This window comes from Phascolarctos cinereus, unplaced genomic scaffold, assembly GCF_003287225.1.
Source record: "Phascolarctos cinereus isolate Bilbo 61053 unplaced genomic scaffold, phaCin_HiC Scaffold_5;HRSCAF=322, whole genome shotgun sequence".
Lineage (NCBI taxonomy): Eukaryota > Metazoa > Chordata > Mammalia > Diprotodontia > Phascolarctidae > Phascolarctos > Phascolarctos cinereus.
This window is the reverse complement of record NW_027555958.1, coordinates 86,002,706-86,021,391: the sequence shown is the minus strand read 5'-3', so window position 1 is coordinate 86,021,391 and position 18,686 is coordinate 86,002,706. Positions and strand designations below refer to the sequence as shown.

The following is an 18,686-nucleotide window of genomic DNA, read 5'->3' as shown; positions in this document are numbered from 1 at the left end:
TGGATCTATTACAAAGTGTGGGGAAAAAGATCTAAATATTAGCTGAAGAAAAATAATAATTTTTGTTTCTTGAATGAGTTATAGATAGTCTTTCATTTGAACCAACGAATTTTATGTAGTGAAGACTGTCATAGGAATTTCCAACATAAAAAAGTAATATCTTTGTTCTTAGTACAGATATTAGTTATGGTTTCTTTCATTTTGGTAAAGAATAGCTGTTAACAGATAACTTCAAAATGAATATTAACACAAATAACACACTTTAAAAATAATTGTAAGCTATTTATTTAACTCTTTTCTTGAGTTTTTCATACTTCTTGATATTATCTGTGTAGGTAAGAGAAACACATACATACCTCAGCCCAGAACTCTGCATATATGTCATTAGCTGTCAATCTTGTAACTGGCCACAGCTTTGTTACAGAACAAAGGTCACAAGCAGTCATCATTAGACCAATTACCCGGTCTCTAGAATACAATGATATAAAATTGATTAGATGGATACAAATTTACAAACCTAACAGATGTTTCATTTTTATATTTTTAAAAATTGAATAGTGAATATGATAATATGAGAAATATATTAAAATAAGAACATAATATTATAATGTGATGCAAAGAAGAAAATGGAGTCAATGGTACATTTCACTACAGCCCTGAATACTTACAACTATCACATGAAATTTGAAAACAGACTATATTATGCAGTCATTTCTCCAGTATCTGGATGATTACCAAGGTTCACAACTTCAATGTTATCTTTGATTTCTCATTCTCACTTACCCTCCATATCTAATCAGTCGCTGAGTCTGGTCATTTCTAACTCTACAATATCCTCTGCATCTGTCATCTTTCTACTTAACAGAGCCATCACCATAGTGTGAGCTTTCACCACCTCTTGTCTTAAGTGTTACAATAGCCTCCTAATGGGTCTCCTTGTCTAAAGTACCTCTGCTGCAATCCCTCTGCCACAAAGCTGCCCAAAGTGATTTTCCTAAAGCACAGGTCTGAACACGTCACCAGTTCCCAAACTCTAGTGACTCTCTAATTACTTCGAGGACCAAATATAAACAAATAGCAACCTGGGTGAAACCTAATTTCTAATCTAATTTCACAGAGGTATATTATAATTAAGATTAATTGACTTTCTTATTGTGGCTCATTTGCCTCTGCTCCCTACAACTATACCTCGTGAATGAAATGCACTGCTTCCTCACATTCGTCTTTTAGAATCAACTAGTTTCCTTTAAGACTCAGCTCCCATGCCATCTTCCACATGAAACTTTTTCCGATCTGCTAACGTCTTACCCCTCAAATGGCCTATCAGATATTTTCATTAGTATGAGCGCGCGCACGCACGCACACACACACACACACGTATATTTGAAGTCCTCTTTGTGGGATAGAGGCAACCCTAGATTCTCAAAGGCTATACTAGATAGTACAAGTTCTCATAGATTCTACCACGATAGAAAGACACTGAGCACAGCCTCCGGAATAGATAAATTCTGTTTTCCAAGGCCAGACTAGCTAATTACAGAGAGGCCTGTCACCAGCAGGTTGGCCACTTGGTGCTGAATAATAAATAGCTTTAGACTGTCAATAACCTTTAACTGGTACTACAAATGTGAGATCTTTGTGTTATGACCAAGAGGTGGATACACTGCTGGAGGAGCTGGATCATGTTAATCTTGACATTCTTGATATAAATGAAATTAGAAGAAAAGAATGATACAGTTAAATGGAAGGACAGCTTTCTGATTCTCCTACCAGAAACAATGAAAAGAATTAATAAACTGGGTTTTATGGTAGACCCAAAAGCTGCAAGAAAAAATATTTCATGGGAAATTTGGTTCTCAAGTGTTGCATTATTAATGGCAAGCATTTGTTAAAGTACTACCATGAAAATAAACGTAGATTTTGTTCCACTAATTGTCGCTCAGGGCAATGTGGTAGAGCAATTCTATGAACAACTTTATAATATTTTCCAAATCAAATCAACATACACTTGGTGACTTCAATATATGGATGAGAAAAAGAGAGGATAGAGGGAAGTATAATTTAAAAGAAATGAGAAAAGTCAGAGACTGAGAATTCATGCCTCTATCATAAAATGAAATTTCTTTTAAAAAGGAAGAAAAAGAAGGAGGGACAGAAGAAAGGACAGGAGGAAGGGAATGACAAGAGGCAGGGAGGGACAAATTATTGGTAATTTGTTATACACACTTGACATGGTGTGTGCCAGGTAATATGGATGGAATAGGAATGGAATTAGCATGCGTTAAGTACCTAGTATGTGCAATGAACTGTGTATTGTAAAAAAAAAAATGTGTATTTTAAAAAAATCACATTTCATTTGATCCTTACAATACCCGGGGGAAGAGGAGATGCTATTTTTATAGTCATTTTACAGCTGAAGAAATTGAAGCAAACAAAGGTTAAGGGACCTACCCTTAATCTAAGAGTCACAGAGCTAGTAAGTGTCTTGAGGCCTATTTTGAACTCAGGTCTTCCTGACTCTAGGCCCAAAGCTGTTACTACTATGCCACTAAGCTGAAGGGGAAACATAAAGACAATCATTAGGATAGACAGAATTGATGAGTTCACAAATCATTTGTATATTTGAGTACTAAAATTATATATATATATATATATATCTCCTTGGCTAGATTATAAACCTTTTGAGGAGAGGTACTTTTGTACTTTTGCCATGGTATTCCCAGTACTTAGCACAATATCTTTCATATACTAGACACTTAATAAATGCCTGCTGATTGATTATTTTGGTTGTTACTAATACTATCTCAAGAAAATGAAAGCATGCCTCCCTCCCGACATCAACTGAGAAATTCAAGTAAAGACTGGATGACAACCTAGCAGGAATATCATAGGTTCATTCACCTTTCAGGTTGAAGCTGTACTAAACTTGTTGAGTTCCCTTAGGATTCTGAAATTCTATGTCTTTCTGTCCCTTAACATAAAATAAATTGGTTCTCTTCTTTACCTTTTACATTTTCATTTAGTATAGCAAAATCTAATGTTTTTTGACTTCAATTTTTCAGGATAGCCCTGTAAGACTAAGCAAAATAAATCTATGAATCATGCACAGCATCTTAAACCTGGTACTGGTCAGTTCTCTATGCATCTCACATCACGTAGCTCACATAGTTCAAAGGCCATGTCATGTCTTTGAACTTCATGTTATTTTATGATGTTTCACATTTAGAAAAGTTACTGGTACAGTCAGTGGCTACTCTGAGAATACTATCAGTTGGATGAATATGGGTCTCTGTTTCAAATGGTTGCCATTTCGTGTTTGTCTGGTTCATAACTTTAAAATGAATTAACAACAGATTTTATCCAAATTTGATACAAATTAAATACTATGCATTTTAAGACGAACTTTTGGTTTGGTCTACCATCTTGACACAGAATGTTAATTGATAAAATTTTTCAAGTGTAATTTTCAATAGATCTCAAATAAAAATTGTGTAGCAGAAGTTACATAACTACGTATTTCTCTTGAATAACATTTACAATTTACATAATCACTATCTACTAGTTTTCAGTAGTTTTAAGATATTTAAACATCAGCTTATACAAAGCAAGGTATATAATTACCAGTTGAAACCAAAAATATAAAAATGTAATCCTGCCAATAAATCGTTTATCTATTAAATATTTTCTATTCTGAATTATTTAAAAAAACCAGCAACATTTCAAATCCCTCATTATACTATCAATCCTAAAGTCACCATGGGATGTCAGGCAAAGGATAGACACAGGAACAGGGACTAGATTTGGGATTTCACTGGGAACTCCCAAAAGAATAAATACCCTCTATCAATACAAGCTCATATTTTCTTTGAAACTAAGTCTTAAAAGAACTGCCTAGAGCACTGAGAGGTTAAGGGATTTGCCCAGAGTCACTTAGTCACTATATGTTAGTGGTGGAACCCAAACCCTAACTTTGAGGCCAGTTCTCTACTATGAAACTGTCCTGGAACCCACATGAGTACAACCAGTGGGGATGAGAACTTTAGTGGGCACACTACTATGAGGTGCTCAACACTATACATATTTTTTTAGCTGGACCTCACCATTAAAGAGGACAGGGATAAACTCTGAGAAATATTCATGAAAAAGACTCATGTTTAGAGATCCTAGAGTAGAGAATCTTTTGGTTACCAAATACTCCAAAATTTCTTATCTCAGTTCTGCGCTGGCCAAAACCTACCATGTGACTTGGTGAGATTGGGTATGTTGGTATTTGGTTTAAATATTCTAACTAAATGCTATTTGGTGGATCAATGAGGGAGAGGGAAAAAGTGTGAACAAGTCAGGTCACCTCTCTGAATCATTGATTCTCACCTAAAAACAGTAAATCTGCATCGAGGATAGCAGCACCGAACATACACTCAAATCAACATCTCTCATTGGATATCCCACAGATATCTCAAACTCAACACATTCAAAACAGAATATGTCTTTCCTCTCAAGGCTGCTTCCATTATCATTTTAACAAGCATATTTTCTGAAACCGTACCAGAAATGGGAGAACATATTGTGTTTACAGCCTAACAAATTGTATATTACATATTTAGTTTGTATAAGAAACTATAAAAATACATTATATTAAAGAAACTAGGGCATTCTAAAGATGCCTAAAAACATTTTTGTAACAGAAAGTGATGTTATCTGTGTCACTGAAAGTACTAGATCCTAGAAAATTATGAGATTACTAGGAATATAAGATATATAAAGTAATTTAGTATACAATGTTATAGAGATAAGTCAGAAGTTCTCAACCTGGAGTTCTTGAATTTGATATCTTTATCTATATTTATATCTATAGATAGATACAGATATCTATCTTTACATATAACTATTTGTGTGTATGTACGTATATGTCTGTGAATTGATCACTGGTCCTGGAGTCAGGAGGACCTGAATTCAAATCTGGTCTCAGACATGTGACCTGGGCAAGTCACTTAACCCTGACTGCCCCTTAAAAATTTAAAGAGGGTGTGTGTGTGTGTGTGTGTGTGTGTGTGTGTGTGTGTGTGTGTGTGTGTGTGTAACCTGTATTTCAACATAATTGTTTTCCTTTCTTAATGAATTTAAAATTAGTTTTCTGAGAAGGGTATTTCAGAACTGACCCTGATAACAAATGGGATATGTCCAAGTCATTCACTGGATCTAGATATATTTAAATTACATGCCCCGGAACTAAGGTGACTGAATTAAGTGAATTCAGTATAATAGATCCTAATCAATTAGAACTATCCAGTCCAATGAAGAAAGTGTCAAAGACCAAAAACTTCAATAATATGAACTAGAATTTTTTTTCTTTCTTTCCTTTTTTTTCTTTTCTTTCTTCTTCTTCTTCTTCTTCTTCTTCTTCTTCTTTTTTGTTTGTTTTGGTTTGTTTTTTTGGCTAGGCAATGGGGTTAAGTAACTTGCCCAGGTCACACAGCTAGTAACTGCTATGTGTCTGAGGTCACATTTGAACTCAGGTCCTCCTGACTCCAGGGCCGGTGCTCTATCCACTATGCCACCTAGAGCCTGGAAATGGAATCTTCTTATCAAATATCAAAGGGCCCCTTGGGTGACACGTTGCATAACTGGTGATTATTAGTTAAATTTACTGTTTTTTTCTCATACTTCTGCTTGTCATTCGAGGTCCTTCACAATGCAGTACCACTCTTAAATAACAATATGACAAACTTTCCCTCATCCCACACATCCAATCAATTGCCAAATCTTGTTCAGACATCACTCTATGTCAGATGCTCAGTACCTCTTTTCATGAGCTCTGTCATAACAGCTTCTTAATCAGTCTCCCTGCCTTGCCTATCACCTCTTCAATTCATTTTCTATATATCTTTCCAGATTTGATGATCCAAGCCAGAGACTGGGTCCATGAAACCATCCGTAAGGATCTCTGGGGGCTATGTATTGACTTAGAAAACCACATGTTAACATTATCCATGTTCTGTTATATTTTTATTTATTTGCTAAATATTTTCCAATTACATCTTGATAAGGTTCAGGTTGGGAGTGCTGCAGATTGCAGCCTGTATCTGTTTGACATATCTAATCTTAGACCACCTACCCACACCCAACACCGATTTAATAAAATCCAGTACTTTCTTATTACCTCTAGGATCAAACATGGACTCCTCTCTCTGGTATTTAAAGCCCTTCACAACCTGGCTCTAATCTACCTTTCCAATCATATATACTTCTTTCCTTTATGCATTCTTTGGTCCAGCCAAATAAGCCTTCTTCCTCTGATTGGCCTCACCTGTGACTCTCCGTTTCCTGTGTTCATGCTACTGTGCAGGTTGTACTATATGGCTAGAATTAGGGTTACCGTTTTCCTCCAGATCTCAGCTCCTTTATGAGGTCTTTCCTGATCTTCCTCACCTCTTTACTAAAAGAGCATATAAATTTGTTCTCACCCTATAACAAACCAGGTGGTTCTTATCACAAGCTCTAATACATTCTAAAACATCTACATATCCTTCTGCTTTGCTCTGAATAGCCTGAAGTGGGCAGAAATAATCACAAAGAGGAGATACTTTCACTGATCTCATGCCTCTCACAAAGCCAAAAACTGAATAGTTATTTTTAAGAATCCTAAGGATGCTTTGCAAATTGAAATAGGTAAAGAAAATAAGGTGGGAGTGGAGGAATGAAGTGGTTTCTACTGAACCTGCGATTCCCCGATGTCTACAGTAGGGTTTGTTTGGTTATCTATTTAAAATATGTTTTAAGTAGAATGATGTAGAGGCATTTCATTCCAGTGATGCCAATGACAACCTGTCCAAATGCTCTGAATTTGTGTGACTCTTGTCCATGTTCTTCCATGGAAGTACACCCAATGGGGTGGAGGTCTTCCTCTACACCTCTTGACACCGTATCTGAACAGTAGAAAGGCTGTCATTGGTCTTCCCTCACTGGTTCAACTTCTGTGCTGGTCAAAAGTCTTTCTAATGATATTCTTTGTCACTTCTACACGCTCTACTCATGCCATCTACTACTTCAAGTTTAATTGCATAATATACAGCATCACTATTAGAATATTGTTTAAAAAAAAAACCAGGCCTTTGTTTCAAAGAGAAGTACAGGGTCGTTAAAAGCACCACACAATTACTTAACGTCAATCTAGCATGCTTTTCTCATCCTATTAAATTCTTAATCCAGTTAACTATCCACACACAGAATGTGGCGAAGACAAATGAAATGCTGAACCCACTCAATGTGTCATCCATTCAATAGCATAGCAAAGTCCGTCTAACACACATTCAGCTATTTGTTTTTTTCCTATGCTGACAGTGAATACTTTGGGGAATTATTGCTTTCATTAGGAGTATATCTGAAACACTTTAGGAATTAAAGTCACACTTGAAAAGGAATAATATGTATACTTTTATCTTAATATGTTACTATATATATATATATATATATATATATATACACATATATATACATATAAATATACAAATATATGTATATGTGTGTGTGTGTGTGTGTACACACACACACCCCTATACCTATGTATAGGTGATCTCTTTAATTTTAACTCTACACTGAACAACTTCCTTGGCAGTGGCAAACACCTTCAGAAAATATACGTCTCCCTGTTTCACTGCCATTAATAATCAGAATAAAGTTGTACAAAGTTATCACTTTTATTATAGCTTTCAAGAACTCTAGTATAATTTTGACATAAAATGGTATACAGTAGACACTTAACAAATGCTTGTTGATTGACTGGAAGAGGGCATTTAAGGTAGTATTTTATTTCAATGAAATCAAACTTTTTTATAGTCAACTAAGTATGTACAATAATTTTTAAACAAAGGTGTGACTATAAAGATGTGCTCAACTGTAGGTAATCAGTTTTGAAAATCTGCCTGTTTCCTTCTTACACCATTAGCAATGTATGTTCTCAGAAAACTTTTGTGGAGATGAGAAAATAGGTACATGGATTGGTAGCCATTAATATTCAGTTGGTCACCTTTTTAAAATAATAATGAAGTGTGGGATTTTTTCCCCTAAGTCTCTAGTATTCTCCTCTATTTCATATATCTTGATAATTAGTCCTAATAACAAACTCAAAATTGTGTAGCTTCTAGTAATGCTAATAATAATCAGTAGCATTAAAATAATAAAAAGAGCATCAACAACATCAATAACACCTATCATTTATATAGCACTTTAAAGTTTGCAAAGTGCTTTACAAATATTTTCTCATGATCCTTATGACAACCCTGGGAGACAGGTGCTATTTTTCCCATTTTACAAAAGAAAAAACTGAGCCAAAAGATCAATGACTTGTCCAGCTAATAGATGTCCAAGGCTGGATTTGAATTCAGATCTTTTTGCTTCCAGCTCTATCCACTGTGCTATTTAGCTGATCTCTTATCTGTATAACTAGGCCAGACTAGCTATTCTTCTCATTTTTGTTTCTAATGATGTCATTTTCCACTTCCTGGTGCAATACATTAGGTATTATGACATTATTGTCCAATGTGGTAGCGTCACTGACATTGTTGGAAAAAAATATCATAAAAATATTGGCAGATATTTCCATATCTTCTCAGATAACTGTCTTCCTTTAGGTTTCACTGAGAAATGCTTTGGGGATGGGGTGTATCCTGGCATTTTCATGTATTTGATAACTAAGCTGATTAGTATGTGACACTAATAACAGTCAATATTTTTGATACTAGATTAAAATTATCCCTAAATCCACACTACAATAATTTCTGTCAGTTGTTTGCAAATGGATACCAGTTTTATACAGGTTCCATGAGCTACCAAGTGAAATGGTATAGATGGCTAAAAAAAAATCCATTACTTCTAGTAAAGCAAATTATATGACTTACCTATGTAGTCTGCTTAACAGCAGTATGTACATATACAAAGATCTCAATGATGTCAAATTTACATTGTGAGTAATTTTAAATTCTACTTATGTTAAAGTATCCTGTGGTAATTACAGCAAAATAGATAAACCTCTACATTAATATAAAGCCAATTTACTTTTATGATACCACACTGATTCACAGGTTATAACAGAAAAAGCTGTCAAAAGGTTGATTCATTAAGTAAATCTAGGATGTGTGATGGATATTGTAGTATTATGTTTGCTTTTTAACCTTCTGCTGAGAAAATGACATCTAGCATGACGTTGTTGTTTGATTTTGCACCAGGCCAGTCTACTTCCTACTTCTAGTATCCTTTTATGCTATTGCTATTCTTGTTCTTAATTTCTCTTCTCAGATAATATTTTAAAACATGTGATGATGGTTAAAAAAGCATGCCCCTGCATAAAACAATCCCACTGAGTTATTTCACATTAAAATAGCATAAGAGTGACGTAGATTATCCGAAAATGTTATCTGAATAAGTTCTTTCTCAAGATCTAGACAGATTTTAGGGTTTTATTGTCTCCACATGAGAAATAATTTTACAACATAAGCTCAAACATGACATGAGGATTAAATGAATATAATAAATCTTATAAAGGATTTAGTTTCAATTTTTTTTTATTTAAGGAAGGTGATCCCTTTCCCTGCTTTTACTGTCTCTCATCTAGCATGTAAGGGGGAAGGATAAGGTTGTTAAAAAACAACAACCACTTTACTTCATTATTCTGTGTATTTTTTTTTAATACAGTTCCCTTATTTCTTTCTAGTAGTTCTAAAACTTTGTGAGAATCAACGACTCTTCTTGGCTTATTTTTATTGTTTTTATAAGATCAACAGCTAAAAGTATTACATTTTAACCTATGGAATGTGAAGATTTAAACAGAAAAAAAGGTGACATTAGATTGCCAAATGTTACACTTCAATGTAACTTACAGGTATGAGATGAAGGAGTATAAAGGATGTTTAGACCAGGCACTGGAAGTCTCATATCCTCCAATTTTGCTGTTGCCATTCCCTCCTTTTTTCCCTTTTCAATATTTCCTAAATTCTCTTCTTTAACCACATTCTCTTCTTTGACCACACCAAATCCCAAAGAACCTTCAAGAGGCTCTATTCCCTTTTAGGGGGACAACTGTGGTATAGGCATCCAGGTTTATGAGATGACATGGCATAATACATAGAGTTCCAGCCCTGAAATAAGTATCAAGCCTCACCTGTGATGCATACACCTGGGAGATCATAGGCAAATCACCCATCCTCTCAGTATTCATTGATGCAAGTTACATATAAATGGCTATCTGATATTGGTAAAGGAAGTTTTGACACCAGGAACTCTCTCCTCTGGTGAAACCATAGGGCCAGCCCCCTCCTGATTCTAAATTTAATAGCAGTTTAAAGAGTGAGTTGGTTTGTTTTCCATAAACGTTTGGGAACTTTCATAAGGTACTCTCTTTTAGCTTTAACTCTCTGCAAGGGCTAACAGGAACAGCGAGCACTTTGCAGGGGATTTTTGAATAGAGTAGAAACAACTCTGGCTGGATGTAAGAGTTCTGCTCCAACATGGCCATCAATGAGCTGTGGCTTTGGGCCCATCAGATAATCTTTCTGCCTTCAGTTTCCTTACCTAAAAAGGGTTTGAAATAGTGATTTTTATGGTACCTTCCTGACAGAGAGCATTTCATGGTTGTAGTAACTTGAAGGTAACGTTTTAACACTTTTTAAATAAAATTTGAATCGTTTCACTGGAATACAGGAATACACTAGTGGGGGAGGAGGGGATTGTCATATAGAGGTCAAACAACAACAGCATAACTACCTGAGCATAACCCGATGGGTAAGCACTGTTCAGTATCTATCACTATATCTCTCCTATATTGCTTCTGGGATAGAGAAAATTAACAGGCAATATCAGCAGCCCCAAAGGCCTCTGATGTGGAAAATACTATTCTTATCAAGTTCAAATTAATTCAATCCAGCAGAAAAAAATGTGGTAAAATTAAAACTCACAGGCATGTTTTTATGAACAATAATGCTAGCCCGTGAAGTTTCATGCTAGATGCTGGCAGTATGTAGACAAAAATAAAATAATTGCTGCCCTCAAAAAAGCTTAGATTCTACTGAGGGGATATAATATGTACACAAAATAAATGTGAATTCAAAGTAATGTAAAATAATTACTAGAGAGTGTGCTAATAATAACTAGGGTGATCAGAAATGGCCGCAGGTAGGAGGTGACAGCAGAACTGTGCTTCCAAGGAAGCTAAGGATTCTGTAAGGCAGAAGTGAAGAGTGAGTACATGTCAGACAGGGAGGTGATCACTTGTTAAAAAAAAAAATGAAGGTAAGAGATGGAGTATTGTATACAAGAAATAGCCTGCTGGCCAGTTTAGCAAGAATATTTATTTTAAGAAAAAGAGGAATATGAAAAATGAATGGAAAGGGAAATAGATCCTGAACTACACAAGGCCACACATGGCAGGTCCAAAGAAATGGGAATCCATCTAAGATTTGTTTTAGTATGGGGATAACATAGTCATATCTCTATGTTAGCAACATCAATGTGACAACTGTGCAAAGCATGAACGGGGCAACTGGGAAACAATGAGACTAGTAAAGAGGCTACTGAAATAGTCCAAAAAAGCTGGACTGATTAAAGGTATGAACTACAGTAGAAGGAGTGCATTTAAACAAGATGGAGCAAAGAGGGAAAAAAAAGATGGCTGAAGACAACTTGGCAACTGGATTAAGGGTAAATTATTTTTTAAAACTGTAAAAAAGGGCTGACTCAAAGAGAACAAATGTTCTTTGGTGCTTAGCACACTACATGGCACATAATAGGAGCTTAATAAATGTTTGACGATGGATTAACTTATAGGCTAGCTTTACTTTGTTAATAAGAATATGACTCTCAGCTTTAATTTTGACATTATTCCTCTTTCTCATAGATAATGTCCACAGAGAGAGGATTACATGCTTATCTCCAGAAAATGAAAATGTTTCAATTAGTTATCAGTGGACAATTCTACATAATTAAAAAGATTTTAATGCTTCTGTGGAAATTTTAGTATTAGAAGCAAATTAATTTTCTAAAATCAAAGGCAAATTAAAATTTTCAGTGCTATCCAACTATGTTTGCTTGGATCCATGCCTCCTTTTCAGACTGGATTCTATTTTAAGTTTGCAAGGGAAAGTTAAGTGAAGAATTCCACATAATTTGGAGATGTTATTGTCATTCCTCTCTTCACATCTCTATCTGCTTGAATCTCTCAACACCTTGGCCCACTTGCTTATAAAACTATATTTATAGTAGTCATCACTTCCTTCCTGGGACCCTGTAATGATATTAGGCTCCATTTTTTTTAATAAATGGAAAATATGTGTTAACAAGCATAAAAACAAATAGCTTATTATGCGTATCTATAATGCAAAAGTATATTATAATTTTACAGTTAAATCTTCAAATATATATACTACAAAAATATGGTGCTTTACAATTAACTAAGGCATTTCTAAGGTATATAACTTAATATCTATCTTATTAGGAAACAAAGTATAGCTGTGTTTACAGTTATTAATAGGGAATTCACAGTAAGAAATATTAAACAGCAAATTGCCAGGCGGCACAACGGACAGAGTAAGGAGAACCTGAGTTCAAATATAGCCTCAGACATGTGACATTTACTAGCTGTGTGACCCTGGGCAAGTCACATAACCCTGACTGCCTCACAAAAAACCAAACAAAAAATAGAAATATTAAACAGTCAAATCTCAATTGACTTGATCTATACTGTTGTTAAGTCATTTTTCAGTCATGTCTGACTCTCCACGAACCATTTTGGGGTTTTCTTGACAGAGACAATGGAGTGGTTTGCCATTTCCTTCTTCAGCATTTTACAGATGAGGAAACTGAGGCAAACAGGGTTAAAGAGTTGTCCAGGATCACAAAGCTAGTAAGCATCTAAGGCTGGATTTGAACCAAAGTCTTCCTGACTCCAGGCCCAGCACTCTATCCACTGTGTCACCTAGCTGCCCCACTATTATCGACATTAAAAAATTTGTTCTGTAGAGCTTAATAATAATTAGTAGCTGTTATTTCTAATTGCATTGTGTCAATTTGGTCTTTCTTAATATGTGTTCCAATTAGAGAAAATCTTTCAAATCAAAACACTTTATCTTTAATCTAGGGAAGATTATTTCTAGAGTGGTGGGGTTGGAGAGGACCTCCACAATTCCTGCTCAAGAGTTTTGCTTAAGACTGAGAAGTGATCTGATCCATCCTCAGCCAAAAGTGAAAGGGATGAGAATAATGGGATGAGATTCTGTTAGATTCAGATACCTAATTCTTCACCTCAAATATATCACAACACAGAAAATGTAAAGTATAATTGGCTTCCTTTATTAAATATTCCAAATAGTATCTTTCCATCTAAACCCAAGAGCCAGCATTATATATAATGGAGATAAAAAAGAAGTAATTCCAATAATATCAGTATTGTACAGTAAGTCTGTCTAGTATCACCATTATTATTTAATTTAGGACCAGAAATTCTAGCCATGGGGATAAGAAAAGAGTAAGCACAGACAAAGAGAAAAGCAAATTATTGCTTTTTGCAGATGATATAGTGTTTATAAGAATCCTAGAAAGGAAAATTCAAAAAATTAAGAAAAGCAATTAATAAGTTCAGCAAAGTTGGAGGACATAAAATAAACCCACATAAAATGTATTAAAAATCCAGAAGGAAAAGACAGAAGAAATGTCATTCAAAATAATTACAGAATATACAAAATATAAGTATTTAGAAATCCACCTACCAAGACATAAAAGCAATGTGAATACAGCTACAAAACCTTCTTAATAAAGATAATTAACAGGGTACAGCTAGGTGGTGCAGTGGATAAAGAACTGGTCCTGAAGTCAGGAGTACCTGAGTTCAAATCTGGCCTCACACCAAACACTTGACACATACTAGCTGTGTGACCCTGGGCAAGTCACTTAACCCCAATTGCCACGCCAAAAAAAAAAAAAAGATAATAACAGACCTAAATAAGTACAGAAATATTAACTATTCATGGTTGAATCATACTACTAATAAAAATATTAATAACATCAAAATTAATTTTTATTTCATGCTTACCAATCAATATTAGTTTATTAATAACATGTAACCTACATATAAGCAATAAATAGTTTTAATATATAGATATATTGCTATAATGCAATAAATATATCACATGTATACATATATTGCTATAATAATAAAATGAACTATACTACTTTACAGATCTGAAAAAAATAACAACAAATTTCACTGGGAGGTCACAAATTTCTAAGGAAATCATTTTAAAAACTTGCTGGAAGGGGCCTATATAAGCAAATCTCAAATTATGCCACAAAATAATACTGAAACTAAAAAATAAGAAAAATAAGCAAAAAGATAAGAAAAGTTCACCAGTAAAACAGTTTAGATATAACAACATACAGAAAAAAAAGAGGATACACAGTAACATACTGTTTGATAAATCCAAAGACTGCAATTACTAGGGTACATACTATTATTGAACAAAAACTGCATAGAAATCTAGAAATGCATCTGGAAGAAACAAAGTTTAGAGCATTATTGCATACCATACACCTAGATAAATTCTCATATGGATATATGACTTGATATAAAATGTCAAATCATAAACAAATTAGAGGAGTAAAGAAGAATTATCTTTCATAACTATGGATAGGAAGAGTTCAAGATTAGACAAAGGAAAGAATAAAAGAAGATAAAACTGACAACTCTGAACAATTTTGCACAAATAAAAGTAATGTAACTGAAACTGGAAGCAAAGCAATTAAACTGGAAAAATCTTTATAACAACTTCCTTCTTCTTTGGATTCTGATATCCAAAATGTATTAAGGAATGATTTCAATATATACAAATGCGCGGCACGCACACACACACACACACACACACACACACACACACACACAATGACAGCCACTCATTCGAAGTGGTCAAAGGATATGAACAGCCAATTCTCAAGAAGAAATCCAAGCTACCAATGATATAAAAATGCTCCAAATTACTAATAGTTTGATAAATATACATCAAAACAACTTTGAGGTTCTATCTTATTGCCTATCTGATTGGCAGTGATGACAAAAATCAAAATGATATGAGAGGACCTGTGAGAAAACAGGCACCCTAATGTACTGTCAGCAGAACTATGAATTAATTGGGTCCAATCCTTCTTGAAAAAAAATTTTAATTACGCCCCAAAAGTCACAAAGCTGAGCATATCTTCAATTTTATAATGCAACTTACTAGTCCTCTATCCCAAAGACATCAAAAAAGAAAAAGACACATATTGTACAAAAACATAGCAGTTCTTTTTATTGAAGCAAAGAATTTGAAACTTAAGGGGTTCCCATCAACTGGGGAATGGCTAAACAAATTCTGGCATATGAATGGCATATTCCTTATGGCATAAGAAGTAATAAATGGCTTTTTTTTTTATTAAATATGCATTAGACTTGTTCTACAAGGTCCCAGAGGGCAGAACTAAGCAGTGGTTAGAAGCTGAAAAGAGACAAATTTAGGTTTAGGTTTCTATTAGGAAAAACTTCATTTTTCAGAGCTAATTAAAAGCAGAATAAGTGGCCTCAGAAGGTAAAGGTTTTTACTGCACTTCAAGCAAAAGAGGAAGGAAACAAATATTTATTAAGCATCTGTGTGCCAGGCACTGTGCTAACTGTTTTACAAAGATTAACTCATCTGATCCTCACAACAACCCTGCGAGGTAGTCATTTCACAGTTAAGGAAACTGAAGCAAACAGAGGTTAAGTGACTTCCCAGGGTCCCACGGCTAGCAAGTGTCTGAGGTCAAATTTGAACTCAGATCCTCTTTACTCCTAGCTCAGTGTTCCATCCACTGCAACACCTAGCTTTCTCCAAATCAAGCAAATGATGGTGAAATTCTTTTTGGAAATATTGCAAAAGCGTTTTTCAGACACAGGTTGAACAAGGTGGATACTGAAGTCCCTTCCAGCTCTGAGATTGTGATTTTATGACTACATTGTGTGGTGAATATTGTTCTGGTAAGTATCCTCTTCAGAAAGATGCCAAGCACTTGCCTAAGCTGGACTTCTCTCTGCCATATATAAAATTAAGATAATAATAGCACCTACACCTCACAGGGGCTTGTTGTAAGGATCAAATGAGATAAAATATCTAAAGCTCTTTGCTAACTATAAAGTGCTATATACATGTTTCCTATCATCATCATTATTGTTAAACAGAATATTCTAGTTTCAAGTCTTCTTTACTAGGATTAATATTAATGAAGACCAAACAGACATAATTTTACCTACAGCATGGAGAGAGGTTATTATTAAGAACTTATAAATTAAGAGTTCTAGGCTCATAATCACCACAGATTAATGTCACTTCAAATTTCTGTTACTGTTTTATTTTTCCATCTGTCTAAAAGGGAAGGCATTACTACTCTTAAATGCTTTTATAATTAGTATTTTGGCCAAAGAATCCAAAAAGTTACAAGGATAATGAATGGGGCCATAAAGCATTTTGTAATATATAAAACAATACATAATAAATGTACAACAGTTATTCAATAAATACATTAGTTCCAGTCATGGTAACTGACCACATTCTTCTAGCTTCAATATAATCGAAAGAAAGTCATCATAGAACTATACAGTTATAGAGCTGATGAGAATTTTTCTCATCTTTAAGTAGGAATGTCTATATACAGTGAAGAAATTGTAGTAACAATTTAAAACTTTCCATGACCAGAATATTCTAGCAAAGACTAATTTAAACAAGAGAAAGGGCAGTGCATTTTTCTTCATGTTGGTTTATTATGGGCCAAACAATAGAACAAAACTCACTATTCACTAGGTGCCTTGAAAAAAGCCCATTTAAAAAAAAACAAACATTTCCACTGAAGGGGAAGTATTGGCAGGCACAAGTTAGAAGAGCTCAAACCCAGGGTATTTGGGATTCTGAAGCAAGCATGAAAATAAAAGGTGTGCAAGTGGCAAAGGATATAAGTGAATGCAATGTAAAGGAAGTCATTTGAACTGAGGAGGTGGAGAATCCTTCAAGACTTTACTTCATCTGACATCTTTGTATCTTTTGTAGTGGTAGGTACTAATTTGTGTACCTTACATATTTTGAGCAAGCAAACCATTACTAGAAAGGTACTCTGAACATTTCTCTGGTGATACTCGTCATATTGATATGAAAATCATACACAATGAAATGGGAAGAGCAACTGACTGCTCTAAATCTGTAAACACTCTTCCCAAAGTGGTTGCACCCAAACCAATACAGAAAAGCTAAATCTAGAAAAATATTTTTTGTGAAAGAAGGCCAAAACTCCTCCAATCTTCAAGATAAAGAATGACTAGGGGTTGGCAATGGAGGCAGATAGCAAGTGCATTGAAGAAGTCCTGACACTGGCCTTGTACTTTGAAGCATGACAATCACTAACAATGAAAAAGACAGTAAGATAGTCACTTAAAAATAGTTCTATATAATGCGAATTGTTTGTGCAAGTAAAACAAAAAATAATCTTGGAGAAAAATCTGAAACTATTTACATATTACTTAAAAGGGCCAAATGGACTGGTATAGAGTAAGTTTGTGAAATGAAGGGACTAGAAGATGCAGATATCATTATAAAAATAGTGACAGGATTAAATGAACACTGCCTTTAGAAGAGTCTCATAGAATCCCTGATTTTGAAAGGGTAAATTAACAAAACAGAAATCTTTCTAATTGTGGAAGCTTTAAAACTCCGTTTTTCATAAATGTAAATTTCATGTGAACCTCTAGAAAGAAATTAAGTGATAAGAGAAAGAAAGTAAGAAAGGAAGATAGGAAGGAAGGAAGGAAGGAAGGAAGGAAGGAAGGAAGGAAGGAAGGAAGGAAGGAAGGAAGGAAGGAAGGAAGGAAGGAAAGGAGGAAGGAAGACAGGAAGGAAGGGAGGAAGGAAGACAGAAAGGAAGGAAAGAAGGAAGGGAGGAAAGAAGGAAGGGAGGAAGGAAGGGAGGGAGGGAAGAAGGGAGGGAGGAAGGAAGGGAGGAAAAGGAGCTCCATTACTTATATAAGCAGCCCTGAGGCTGCAGGGGTAAGGTAGACATGAATTTCTATACCAAATGGAAAGAGAACTAATATCACAGACCCCTTAAGTGATAAGATGACTTTCTAAAAGGTTACCAAGATACAGCAATCTTGTGAATGCCTTTGCTTTCAAAATCAATTTTGGGAGAAAAGATGAAACTAAAAACAAAAATCAATCCACATTTATTAAGTGCCTACTATGTGCCCAGCACTGTGCTAAGGACTAGAAATACAAAATACAAAAAAGATAGTCCCTTTGAGTCTAGAACTGTCTAATGAGGGAAATAACATGCAAATTAATATATACATATAAGCTATATCTAAGATAAAAAGGAAATAATTAACTGATGGAAGGAAGACACTAGAATTAAGAGGGGTTGGGAAAGGCTTCCTGTATAAGACTGACTTTTGAAGAAAGCTAGGGAAAAGCTTTTACCTTTGAATTTGCCTTCCCACATACTCTATATTTATTTTGTATGTTCTGATTTATTTATGTTGATTCTCTCATTAGAATATAAGCTTTTTGAGAAAAGGGGTTTTTTTTTTGCATTTTCTTTGTACTCAGTGTACTTTGTAACACAGCTTCAAGTGCTTAATATATACTCGTTGA

General features: G+C 34.7%; 1 protein-coding gene across 1 annotated transcript in view; it reads right to left on the bottom strand.

The window, feature by feature from the left end:
• PDE10A (phosphodiesterase 10A) overlaps positions 1–18,686 on the bottom strand; it is a 394,215-nt gene that overhangs the window by 33,096 nt on the left and 342,433 nt on the right. The window contains exon 20 of the mRNA XM_078155052.1: positions 357–468. Within this exon, the coding sequence (XP_078011178.1) occupies positions 357–468 (112 nt within the window). The remainder of the gene's footprint in view (positions 1–356; positions 469–18,686) is intronic.